The sequence below is a fragment of the Mus musculus genome, chromosome 4 (genome assembly GCF_000001635.26).
Source record: "Mus musculus strain C57BL/6J chromosome 4, GRCm38.p6 C57BL/6J".
Lineage (NCBI taxonomy): Eukaryota > Metazoa > Chordata > Mammalia > Rodentia > Muridae > Mus > Mus musculus.
Genome location: NC_000070.6, coordinates 33053251 through 33066878, shown reverse-complemented (window position 1 = coordinate 33066878; position 13628 = coordinate 33053251). Strand labels below are relative to the sequence as shown.

General features: G+C 45.6%; 1 protein-coding gene and 1 pseudogene across 4 annotated transcripts in view; one reads left to right on the top strand and one right to left on the bottom strand.

The window, feature by feature from the left end:
* Gabrr2 (gamma-aminobutyric acid (GABA) C receptor, subunit rho 2) overlaps window positions 1–9167 on the bottom strand; it is a 38154-nt gene extending 28987 nt beyond the window's left edge. Inside the window, exon 1 of one of the 4 annotated variants that reach the window (XM_006537616.2) lies at window positions 8270–9167. In XM_006537616.2, the coding sequence (XP_006537679.1) occupies window positions 8270–8280 (11 nt within the window). In that variant the 5' untranslated portion in view covers window positions 8281–9167. Of the gene's footprint in view, window positions 1–3512; window positions 3909–8269 lie in introns of those variants that run through there. The other 3 variants (XM_006537617.3, NM_008076.3, XM_030253210.1) reach the window with 3 other exon arrangements.
* A 1960-nt stretch (window positions 9168–11127) lies between these two features.
* Gm11931 lies at window positions 11128–13041 on the top strand (annotated as a pseudogene).
* Window positions 13042–13628: the final 587 nt, after the last annotated feature.

The window sequence follows — 13628 nt, the reverse complement described above, 5'->3', positions numbered from 1 at the left end:
AGAGGCCACAGAGCGGTGCTGCTTGCTGGCTGGCTTGCTCAGCCCGCTTTCTTATACCCAGGACCACCTGCCCAGGAGTGGCACTGCCCACAGTGGGCTGGACCCTCTCACATCAATTGTCAGTCAAGAAAGCGGGGGCCAATCTGATGGAGCGTTTACTCAGTTGGGGTTCTCTCTTCCTATATCACTCCAGCTTGTGTCAAGTTGACAAAACCCAGCCAACGCAGATACTGAACTTTCTCCTTGCTCCCAGTTTCTCCACTGGAAGTCTTTATCAATGTCTTTACGTTTGCAGCTGCATTTCTCTCTGCTCAGTCCTTTGCTCCAGGCAGGACCAGGAGCCACCGGCCGCGAAGCACAGGCACCATAAGCAGATCCCCTGCAAAACTGCAGGGGGGTGGATGAGGAGCTCAGAGGGCTTAGCCGATCATAGACATTAACTGTGCCCTCTGCCTCACAGGCCCAAATCCTTCCTGTCAACACACTTTCCACAGCTATCTAGGGAAGTATTAGCAAACCGGAAGTTACAGGATGCCGTCACTCGGGCGGGATACAGCAGCTTTAAATCCATTGCCTTTGGGGCTCAGGAGTTGTTTGCTTTAAGAGACTAGTTGTTTGATGACTGGAGTGTCACTAAGGTTCTCTTGGACCCTGAGCTATTCGTCATGAGGGGGCTTCTCCACTTATTTTTGGTCAGGCATGGCCATTAGCCCGAAACTTCTGAGCCCCACCTTCTTGGTATGAAGTCGCAACTGTTGGGCGACCTTAAACCTGGCCTTTTATGAGAAGAAAATTAAAAGGGGAGGGCGTGCTCACCGCGCCTGTGGAGCAGCTGTGCCCGTGGGCGCGGGTTCGAGCTCTGGGTCTTGGTTGATTTGCTAACAACAGTCATCCTAACATCCTTGTCGCACAGACAGCTCTGCTCCGTGCAGGTACTCAGCTGTGAATTTTAGACACTCCTCACTGATTATCAAACGTATTTTTCAGTTGGAGAAACTGGGGTCAGGAAGATTGGGGGGGGGGGCGGGAATCTGCATGGCCAGAGAGCAGCCTCTCAACTCCTTATCATGGGAAAGTATTACTGGGGGGGGGGGGGGGGGGAGGCGCAGAAGAGGCTAGCCCTGATCAGAAAAACAGACCCATGATGAAAACCACCAGAGGAATGGCCAAGAATGGGGCCCAGAGAGGTGGCTGATGGGAAAGGAGAACGCAAAGGAAGAAGCCCAGGCTCAGAGATGGAAAAGGGCAGACCTGTAGCTTGGAAGCCAGTAGGAAGGATGGAGGCAGGGGGTATGGGCTGAGGTAGGAGGCAGAAAGGAAGAACGAGGAAATTTTCCATGAAAGGAGCAGGCTCTCCAACAGCAGCTCAGCCCAGGGGACCACCAAAGATCAGAAAATTAGCGGCAGGTTTTAAAAATCAGCCGCTGCTGGGCGGAGTAACTGCTTGGTATGAGTGGCTTGCCCCAGGTCAGGTTAACAGAAGGCATGTGGCATGTGTTGTGTGTGACTTTGTGAGGGAGACCATGTACACTGTGTGTTTGTGACTAGAACCACGTGGGTGCTCTGTGTGTATGAATGAGAATATGTGTTCGTGTGTGATCAAGACTTCTAAGAAGGGTCCCAAGGCTGAGAACAAAGGGGTGACCCTGTGCTGGGCTTCCTAGCCTCGCACAGCTTTGCTTTAGTGAGCACACATGCTTCAGCTGTGTTCATCTTTTCTCAGGTTAACTCCTCCTCGTGGGGCACATTTTAAAGAGATGGTGTTCACTCCAAGTGTCAGAATTGAGCTTTTCCTAGTGTCGCACAGTGTCAAGTGAGACTCGGGCTCTTCTGAGGATCAGCAGAGGTTGCTGCAGCCAGCCTGCTGAGTGGGGTCCTAGAGTGTGGGCACCATTCTGAGGAGACAGCTTCCTGCAATACTTTTGCTCTAGTGTGAGTGACTCACACCCCTGAGACACCCATGCCTTTGTAAAATGAGCTGTTGGGGCCGTTTTGTAGCATGTTCTCAGGGGGAGAGTGTCCCACAGGCCAGCTCTGCTTTATCTCTTTAAAGAATTACTGTGATCTAAGCCCCTCTTCAAGGTTCACGACGCCCATCTGAATCAAAAAAGACTCTAGAATTCTGTTGTGAAGACATCTATTTAAATGTCTCACGACCCCCTTGGACTCCATATCTCCTTCTCATGCCACTCCTGATCACATTTCCCAAAATCAGAGTTCAGAAATGCAGCTGGACCAAGTGGGTTCTGAGGTCAGGCCTGTACTCCTAGACACATAACCAAGATAAGTTTGGACTGTGCTTCCTGGATGAGCAGGACAGACCGCCACCGAGATCCGGGTTTCCCAGAGTAGCAGTCTCCACTGAAGGGCTAGACATCGATTATATAGTTCTTATTGTTAGCTTCTTTCTGAAAATAAAAAGCCAACACTTAAACTAGTATGCCTACCTACAATACTGCCTCTGTGTGTGTGTGTGTGTGTGTGTGTGAGAGAGAGAGAGAGAGAGAGAGAGAGAGAGAGGTTAGATGTACAGAGGCACCATTTCCAGAAACTGTTACCAGTAACATTACATGGCCAAACATATTTAAAGACCACTGACCTAAACAATTGATCTCACATACTCAAGGCCCTGCAAATAAACAAACGAATCAACAAAGACGTTATATATTTATATTCCAAAGCATTCATTCGCAGAACCCTGGAGGGGCAAGGGCACCCATTTTACACTGGGTGTTTCTGTCTGTTCTTTCTCCTTCTTCATGCCCAGCAGCCCTTACGCCTCAGCTTGGGGGATCAAGGTCTTTACATCTGTCCAAATCAGTCTTACTAGGAGCGGGGATTTTTCTTAATACAACAATTTTCAGTGCAAACGCTGGGCCTGATCAGGATTTCTTGGAAATGGCTGCGGCAGCATTCACTGCTGCCCCACGTGTGTTGCTGAGAAGCAGATGCTCTAGAGTTCAAAACAGTAACACAAAGCCCATGAATACGATCAAGTTCGCCTCTGATAAATAATTTTAAAGATGACCGCCTCAATCACATTTCATCTATTTCTGTCTTGCTAGACTTCCAGCTCTGGGCCTCACACGCTCAGCCGGCATCCTGCCGCTGTGCAATACTTCAACGTGGCATGCTCTGTTCATAGTTCACAGTAAGTCCTTATATACAGTTTCCCCTACAGCTCTTGACTGAAATCCTCAGCCAACCTCTGTGTTCCCTGCAGGATATAACCTGACAGAAGTAAAGCAGCAAAATCAAGAAACACAGAGAGATTTTCACCCACCGCATCTGAGCCGTCTACCAAAATGCTCTTAATGCACATGAGTGTCAGAATCAAGTCTCACTACAGCATGGCCCTGTGCTCAGTGCCATGGTGGGATGTCAGCACTTTGGGAAGGTGGAGGTCCCTTTAGCTGGGGCATCATAATAGGACATTTAAGGAGGTAACTACTAGCTCCTCTGGGGAAACCTACTGGAAATACCCTTCTTCCCTCCTCACCCAGCAAGCCTACCTTGGCTTGGATGTTTCCAGAAGCCCTGTCCATCTCTTCCTCCTGGGCTTTCTGCTCTCCACGAGAGCCATCAGGCAAAACAAGACCAAAGCGAGTCTCATCAAATAAGGCATTCTGCACATGTCTATGATGCAACAGGCAGCTGTGCAGGGACTTTTAATGGGCAAGATGCCCCCTGGCTTAACCATGGAGCCTGCCTCCAGCCTCTGGTCAGCGCTTCTCTGAGAGGCTGTAAGGGCATGGTTGGCAAGGCTGAGATTCCCAACCTCCTAACTGATACTGATGCCTGCCTAGCCCCAAGCCCCCACACACCTGACCATGACACAAACGCCAGGCTCTGTCCTCCCCTCTGCTTAGAGATTGGCCATTAGTCAAGAAGTCAGTCCTCCTGGAATACTGGGGTTCCTCTGAACCCTAGAACAGCTTTGGCTAAAGCTGTTACATAAAAAAAATATTTTAAATCTCTTGGACATGCCAGCTTTTTGCTGGGGTCATTAATCCACCTCTCCAGTCTGTCACAGCCAGCAGCAACTCAGCTTGATTCTGAGTGGATTTGCATGTGTTGAAGGGAAGCTATGAAAAACCACTCATGGTTCTAGAGAGTTCTTTGACCTAAGAGAATATGTTTTACCTCTGGCCGAGGATAACAGCTTTTACCTCAAATACATGCCTCTTTTTTCCAGAAAAAAAAAAAAAAAAAAAAAGCAAAGACACACGTTTTGACTTTGAAAAGTAGCCTGAAAAAGGAAATGTCCTGATTATGTAACCTCTTTTTCCTATCATGAGCTCTGAATTAACTTTGCTCTTCGACCCTGAAGTGTGTAACGTCAGCCATCCTCAACTAGGCTGGATTTTTATCCTGTGAAATGCAATTGTGCACACTAGAAGTACAGAGCTATATGAGGCCGTGCTTAGCCTGATGAACAATACACTATATTTTAAAATCGCTTAAAGCTTGGTTACTGTGTACAGGAAAGGAAGAGTTAGATGTGGGAGGAACAGGCCTGAGGGTGGAGGTTAGGTGGAAAGAAACAAAATTGGAGGTTTTCTTCTGTGAGGAAGGCGGAATCAAAATCAGGGAAGAGGATATGTTGCATCTCATTTTGTAAGGATTCTTAATTTGAATCCGTTGGAGGCCAGGATAACAAAAAAGGATGCTGTGAGATTGTGTCAATCCCAAGGATGCAAGGAGCAAGACCACCATCCACCCAAACCATCATGGCTAAATTTAACTGAAGCAGGATTTCCAATTGGGAAGCAAATAGACAGAGTCACAGGAGCAGCATGACGCATCACGTCTGACTAGGTTGTCATGACGACAGGTGGTTACAATAACTTTGTGAAACAAAGGTAGGGTTGCAAGATGGTCTGAAGAACGTTTTGAAACAGAGACATGCTTGCAGTTTTCTGTGACAAGTAACACAGATCCATTTGTAGTTGAGGTCACAGGTGGTGCAAATCCTAGAGAAGCCGAGGATTCGTTTCTAAAAGCCTAATTTGGCTTTAAGATAAGATGGCTTTGAAGCCTAAGATGGGGGCAAGGTGGGCTCGTCATTACCCTTTTGTCTTAAATGTCCTTGTCAAATCCCTGATAAAGTTTTGGCATTCTTTATCTAGAAGAAAACAAAAATTATAATGTATGGTTCATTCATAAATTATACCTGTTTGGTTAGCATAGAAAGATCCATTTTTAAGGTGGTATAATCTTGGTATGCCAGTAGGTACTAGAGGGATCCATTTTGTCCCCTTTGCCAGGGAGTTTTCCTTAATATCCCAGCCTGCTGCTGAGGATAAAGGGCTATGTATCCTCTTCTGTAACTACTTCCTGCTGAAATTAGAGCAGGAAGCTCGGGAAGGTTGCAATGTTAGCTAAAGGCCAGGAGGGATTAGGGCAATGGGGTATTTATCAGAAGCATTTGCTTTGCTGACCCAGCTAAAGAGACAGGAAGAATCACGGCGACTGGACTGGTTTATACCAGTGTTCAGCAAGGCCAGGGCTTTCCGGTTTTGCAGGACTACCTGGGGCTGGAGTGGTGTAGCTCATCTTAGGAGCAATTGTAGTCTGCACCTGATTTCTGGATGGTGTCAACCAGCCGAGTGGAGCTCTGCCAAGACAGATATAGAGCAGGGCCAGAAGTTAAAGAACTTAAAGAAAACGTTTACAATTGGAGCTTCCCCCTTGGGAATGAGCAATAGGCGGGTAAGCTTAGGCTGTTGACTGACAGGAACATATATCTGGAGGCCGCCTGGCCCGTGAGAGGTGGACCTAGGTCTTCTGACTTTCTTGACTCCCTGAAGCTGCAACATTATCATTGCTTGTAGCCTGCACTGAAATCCAATGTGTAGAAAACACAGCTAACAGATGTCCATAAAATTCACTTTTCCAGTGAGTCTGGAAAAGACTCACACCCTTGACTTGTAGCGAAGCTATGATTTTAGGTTAAAAAGCATAAACATTTTATTTTTTCCCTGTCTGGAGGACTGGATATATACAGATTGGACAGTGATTTTTTTAGCATGATAAGAAGCATATTTAAGTGTATATTCAAAGACAACCAGAGGAAATTTAAAATCTTGAGCCTGTAGCTGATGACAGGACTTTACCAAGGCTATATGAATAGCTTATCAGAACTCCATTGATTAATATTAAAGTTTTGGATTTTTGAAATCTTAGTATAATAATGGCATAGAGTAATCTGTTTTTATAGATCTTAAATCAGTTTTTAGACCCTCATAATTTTAAGCTTTTATATTCTTAGATGGTTATAATTTAAATTATTTTTAGGCCTTTATAATTCACATAAACTTTAAACTTTTTTATTCAGTTATTTACCATTAGACATAAGTTGTTGGTTACTAAAAACTGTCTTTGCAAAACAAGTCCCCTTTAAATCCTAAAAGTTGTTTATCCTTTAACATGAAGTCTGTTAGTAAGGCAAATCTGTCTGTAAATTTGCCTTTTTCATCAGGTGACCTAAATAGCTCTAGAAAAGCTGATTTTTTAAGACCTGATTTTTTACATATGAAATGCACTGGCCAGGCTAAATTGATAAAGCCACAGTTAGCTGTTAAAACCATCAGAGATCTGAGAAGGAGAAATCATAGCAGGAAGTATAGTCCAAATAGCCTCTGTATCAATTAAAATGACAGACTTCCCACCAGCTGCGCGTTTACCCTAGGCTCCTGTGGTCTCTGTGGCTTCATTGGTAGCAATGCCCATTGGTCTTCAGCTGTCACACAGGACAATATTATATTTGCAGTTGCTCTACAGGACAGCATAGGCCTCTGGCTGCCAGACCCTGAAGGTCCAAGAGATTTTCCTGTGGAAGAGAAACTTGGACAAAAACTGACCCACGGTGACAAGGCAGAGCAGGGCAGCCAATGCAGTAGTGTCCCCAGCTTGAGCAGAGCCTGGTGGTAGTGGCCATTTTCCCCAGGGGTAAGCATCACCACAGCCCAGGTGGAATTGTCTCTGCCCCACTGTCTTCTTAGGAGACCTTAGGTTGTCGCTAGGATCAGGCATCTCTATTGTAAAAAAACGCTTTTTTTCTGTTAAACATTTGAAATGCCATAGTCAGCAGAGCTCTGAAGAGTTTTGAGGGTCATCTACTAAGAATACCTAACTTTAAATAAACCTTACTTGTTTTAGGTTTAACCTTGAAAACATATACAGGAGGCTAAGCAAAACTTATCAAAATAAAACTATAAATCATCAATGCAGTCCATAGAGAAACTGACAATTTTACTTTCCTGGTTCTTTCATAGAATATTGTAGTTTCTTGTATGACTCAGTTTATCAAGGTCGCTAAAGCTTAAGAAAGTTAGGTAGACAAACTTCATTCAGTCAGCCCCTGTTAGCCCGAGTGGACCTTAGGTAAGGAGAGACACCCTATAGGATCTATGTCAGACTGCCACGTCATAAAAACAGGGATATCCCAGTTTCTGGTGTTTAAAGTTGTGGCCCTTGCTTTAGTTGGCCAGCAATTATACTGGGTATCTGGGATTCCAGTAGCCCTGAGCTTTCCTCAGGGTGAGCCTTTAAACACAGAAACCATGTTTTGGGTTGACATAACAGTTCACAAGAACAGTGTTCCCTAGAAGTGGAGCTTCCAGGGTTAAAACGCATGTTTGGCACATCTGGAGACTTGCCCAGAAATATTGACTTTGATGGACTAAATCTTTGTTTTTGATTTGTCATGTGGTGCTATGTGCTGAGTTTTACAGCCTAAAAGGTTACCTACGTATAAATTTTTAGCTAAGTAACCCTGTGTTATAAGTTTTAAGTCAATTTTTCTTACAGATTCTACATATTTTTAACCTTACCCAATAAACATAAATCCTGAAGTACAGAAACTAACCATAAAAGTCTTAACAAATTGTGAGATAAGGTTTAATCTTAGAGAAGTTTGAGACAGATGAAATCAATATTCTAATTTTTCAGCCACTTTGCCTTGCTATTTTTTTTCTCTCTCTCTCTTACAAAGTCATGTGGCTCACCTGACAGAAGACAGAAACTTCAGAACTCCAGACTCAACTTTTCAATTCAGCAGAACAACGCATACACACACACACACACACACACATACACACACACATAGACACACACACACATAGACACACACAGACACACACACACACAGACACACACACACACATACACACACACATACACACACACATACACACACACACAGACACACACACTCTCTCTCACACACACATACACACACACACACACACACACACACTATTTATACCCAAAAGACATTTGAATCCTGCTGAACTGAATCCAGTGGCCAGAAAGCTCAGAGGCAAGGAATTTTCAGCCAGGCTATCAAAGCAGCCTTGGCCAGCAGCAGCAGATTTGTGCCTTGGGTTGGAGGAGGACTTGTACAAATTGTCCCAGCCCAGAGGCGTAGGCGCAGCTGCAGCTAGAGCTTGGACTGACTCCTAAATTCTCCTGTAACTGGAGAAGATTCTGCGGGAACACAGAAATACATACAAGATACAGAGACAACAAGCATGAGACCAATACAACACCAGGGACAATGACAGGCTGGGCAATTCAAAGATTCACCAGTTCGACCAAAGAAATCTTAAGAACTAGGTGGCTTTTCCACAATTGCCTTCTAGCACAAGCCAGGCACTTGGAACCCACTAGAAGTGCCGGGTTTCCCCCAGCTGCTAGGCCAGGCCTCTCAGATTTCCATCTCAGCCCCAGGAACGCCTGATGTCCGTGCTAGGCCTATCCCGTGCTTGGCTCCCGGTATCACGGAAGGTCCTTAGTGTTCCTCTGCTCTGGTGTGCAGCCTAAGCATTGAACCCCTGCCCCGGGTGCTCAGATGCCAGACCTCTCCAATTTCTTGGCTCCCAGTCTCACCAGGGCATCCCTAGGGTCCCAAGGAGGGTCAGAAAAACAAACAAACAAACAAACTAACTAACAACAAAAACTTGTGGCTCTGTCCAAACTCCCAAGTAACAAGCTGGGTAACTGTGACTTCTTGATCGTTGCCCTGGACTAAGGAATTTTATCAGAATTCCCCAGATTGGGATCCCACAGAACCAGATGTCAGAATATCACCGAATTACTAGAGGAGGCCTTCATAAACCCATGCTTGACGCTCTTTAAAAAAAACAAACAAACAAACAAACAAAAAACAAAAAACAAAAACAGTTCCACGTGAGGTTTATTGAGGGGGGGCAAAGTAGTGGTGGAAAGAGAAGGGAGAGAGAGGGGGGGAGGGAAGGGGAGGGGAGGAGAGGGGAAGGGAAGGGAGGGGAGGGGGAGGGGAGGGGAGGGGAAGAGAAGGGAGGGGAGGGGGAAGGGAGGGAGGGGAGGGGAGAGGCAGAAGAGGAGAAGAGAAGAGAGGAGAAGAGAAGAGAAGAGAAGAGAAGAGAAGAGAAGAGAAGAGAAGAGAAGAGAAGAGAAGAGAAGAGAAGAGAAGAGAAGAGAAGAGAGTTGACACTCTTTTTGATACAGCCACTTGGGCAGTTCACCATACCAAAGGCACATCCTAGGCGTGTCTCCAAGGTGTGCACATTGAAGGGAGCACCTCTTCGGTCCCAGAGAGCTGGAGGGGAGGGTCTGGCTTCTCAATTTCTAAGTTTGTATCTTCATCTCACTAGAGTCTCCAAATGTTATTCCCAAAGATTCAAGGAGAAAGACCATCGACCCAAATGATCATGGCCAAAATAATTAAAGCAAAATTTTTGGGTTTTGTTTTGTTTTTATGGACAGGGTTTCTCTGTGTAACAAGCTGTGGCTGTCCTGGACTCACATTGTAGACTAAGCTTGGCTTTGAACCCACAGAGATCCACTTGCCTCTTCTCCCAAGTGCTGGGATTAAAGGGTCACCCCAACTGGTAAACAATATTTTTTTGTTCATATACACACCCTCTCCCTAAAGCAGGATTCAAGAGGTCAGCATTGGACATGGGCAAGATAAGGGTTTTTATAGCTCAGGGGTAGGTAGGGGGCTTCCAAATGAGGGGACTTGGGTGACAAATAGGCAGAGTTACAGGAGCAGCATGATGAGTTGGTCATGACAGCAGGTGCTTGCAATAAACTTTTGAAACAAAGCACTGGTTGCTGTTTCCTGGAACAGGCAGTACAGAACCATTTGCAGGGTTTCAGGTGGGGCACAGCCCAATCCTTGAGAAACAGATTTACTAATAAACAGGAACGAGTCTAGTTTGTCTTTATTTGTAAGATGGCTTTCAAGCCCAAGATGGAGGCAAGCTTGCTCATAAGATACATAGCACTGGACTCTACACTACACTGCTGCCTAGCCTGCAGTGTCCTTTCCCCCTCACAGACATCAACAAGCACCTTCTGGAATGTTAGACATGCATCTGGGGTGCCAGGCAGACTGACACCCAATGCCAAGTGTTTCAGCAAGGCAAGTTTAACTTTTGCATAGAGAAGGCTGCACTGCTGTGAAACTCCAGCAAGCAAGTGGGAAGTCTGGTGTGGTTTATTCCTAATACATGGGCCCTGGGTCTCACCTGATTGTTGAGAACCTGGCCTTATGCCATTAGCAAATCCAGAGAGACAGTTTCTAGGGAAAAAAATGAAACTTTTAAGTGAATTGCCTTTATTTCAGGAGCTGCTCATGCAGGAGAGACAGTTACCAAATGGTGTCTTCTCTAAGGGAAGTTCTCCTTTTCTTATTTAACCCTCAGATTAAAAGACAATATATCACATTTACTGTGTACCTCCACACAAGAACATTTTCTGTGACTCTAGTGAACACAGTCTCAGGTGCCAGGGTTACTCATCATGGGGAGTGAATTTACATCAAAGGAGGCATTGGTGACCATTCTGTCCCCACCTGCTTCCCTGCCTTCTGTAGGGTCAGGGATCCTGACTGCAGGTTGTAAACCCTTATCACCACCATCACACACCTTTTCTCAGAGAGCTGTTTAAGAAAGGACCCCAGACTCTGCCACATGGGCCCTGATTCCTCTCTTCAGGAACCCTGCCATACCTTCTGTCTCTGGTGCTGGGGACCAGACTTTCTTCAGAGCCCCTACTGTGCTGTTACCTGCCATTAATAACTTTTCTCATCAACTCCATAAAACCCCCAAAAATCTATCCTGGTGTACTTGAACCCAAATGTTAGACCTCTCTGATGAGGGATCTCCCCAAGAGAAGGCGAAAAAGAGGAAGCGGGCAGTAAGTCAGGACTGCCGTGCAGTGAGCATTTGATGCTTCCATAGACAATAGAAAGACAGGGAAAATGATGGGGGTGTGGGCGGGAAAGCACGAGAAAAGTCTGGCTTGCCTGTCTGTTGGTGGAGTGAGAAAACTTCAGAGACACTGGTAAAGCCCAAAGCTTTCACTTAGGGACAAGAGGTGCTTCCCAAAGATGTCTCACCAAGGACAGGGAACACACTGCAGATATGGGGCCAGTGTGCTCTCTAACCTTGGGTTTCTAGAAGCAGGCAAGCGTCTCACCTGAGCAATGACCCCATGAATCCACCTTACACCCGCTTACAGAATGAAGGCCTCTACCTTTTAACCTTTTATGCTTCACTCACTGGGTAACGAAAGGGGAAGGGCTTTCTTTGCCACCTTACAGATAGAACTTTAGTTGCCAAAACCCTACGTGTACCCGTTGTAAAGACACCTGAGCGTGAATGGCTCTGGAGAAGCCGTTGTTTGTGTATGTCCTCTTCTTTCACTGGTACCCTCCTTTCTAAGAACCTCTGAAATGTGGTTCCAATTTCTTCACAGTTTTTCCAAAAGTCATCTGGCTTTTTTCTAATTTATAAGTATTTTTGCCTGCATGTATGAATATGCACAGTTTATGCTTTGTGCCCAAGGAGGTCAGAAAAGGGCATCAGATGCCCTGGAACTGGAGTTAGAGAAAGTTATTACCTGAGTACTGAGAACCATACACAGGTTCTCGGCCAGGGCAACAAGTTCTCGTTCTCTCTCTCTCTCTGTGTCTCTCTCTCTCCCTCCCTCTTTCCCCCTCTCTCTCTCCCTCTCTCTCCAAACCCAGTCCCTACTTTTAAGATAAGGTTTTACTTTATAGCACAAACAGGCCTCAACTTCCCAAGTGCTAGGATCACAGGGAGTTTGTCTAGTTATGAGTGCCCTAGCTTGGCTTGTGGCACCTTAGTGTAGTTTTGGGGTACAGCTTTCCCAACAGCTACTGATATTGAGCTTTCCTTTACATTCACATAGGCCATCCAGATATTTCTGGAGAGATGGCTAGTCAAATCTGTTGGGTTTGCTTTGTTCCACTTCCTTCTCTGCAGGGTCTCATCTGGCTTGTGCTAGTTTCAATCTCACCACATAGTCAAGGACTTCAAAACTTCCAGTCCTCCTCTGTCTCTATCTCCCACATACTGGACTTACAAGTGTGTGCCACCATGCCCAGCTTCAAATCTGTTGTCCATGTTAAATAAAGCTAGCTCTTTTTAGTATTGAATTGTATTAGGCCTCTAGCTGCCATCCTGTGTCCCTGTGTGTGTGCCTTATCTCAGCTGGTCTGCCTGAGTGCCCAAGACCCCCTGAGCAAGCGTGAACCTTAGTTCCCCTTTCAGCTCCATTTCCACTCCGACAAGATGAAAGAAAACTCGCCAAGCTGCAGGCACAAGTGGGCATTGGTGGGAAAGGAACCGCTCGTGGAAACAAGAAGGTGGTTCACAGAACAGCCACAGCAAACAATAAAAGACTGCAGCTCTCCTTAGAAAAGTTAGGGGTAAACAACATCTCTGGTATTGAAGAGGTGACCATGTTTACAACCAAGGAACAGGGATCCATTTTAACAACCCTAAAGTTCAGGCATCCATGGCAGCAAACACCTTCACCATTACAGGCCACGCTGAGACGAAGCAGTTGATAGCCATGCTTCCCAGCATCTGAAACCAGCTGGGTGCAGACGGTCTGACTCTTTTAAGCTCTGCCCAGACAGTCTGTGGATGGAAAGCACCACTTGCTCCTGGAGAGGAGGAGGAGGATGCAGTTCCAGGTCTGCTGGAGAATTCTGATGAGGCTTCTAAGAACAAAGCAAACTGAACTGCAGCAACCTCTGAAGAAGGCGACCCTTGCACAAGTTACAGGAGCTGCTATTTTATATCATGACTGCTTCTTAAATTTCTTTTTTGTTTATTATGGAGCTGATAAAATCTAGATCTCTAATATTTTTAAGCCCAAGCCCGCTGAACACTGCCGCTCTTTTCAGTTTTTGCTTATACCTAATTCATTCTTTGCAGCAAATTAAGCTGAAGAAGCCTGGGAAAGGCTGGAAAAGGTTAATAAAATTCTTTGCCTAGTTAAAATAATAATAATAATTTATTAGGTTTTTGTTGTTGTTTGAGACAGGGTCTCACGACGCAGCCCTGGATAGCTTGAACTTGCTATGTTGCCTAGGCTGTCAGAAATTCACAATGACCCACCTGCCTGCTGATTACAGGTATGTGCCACCATGCCCTGCTGCCATTTTGATAGAGGTGAGGCAGAAGGCAGAAGCAGGTATACTTAAGACTGATTGTTTGTATTAAAAAAAAAAAAAAGGCACAAGTCTGGGGGAGATCCAGAGGTGACTGTGCAAATTAGACAGTGACTAATGAAAGTGGTGGTGAAAACCACAAGGAAAAATGGAA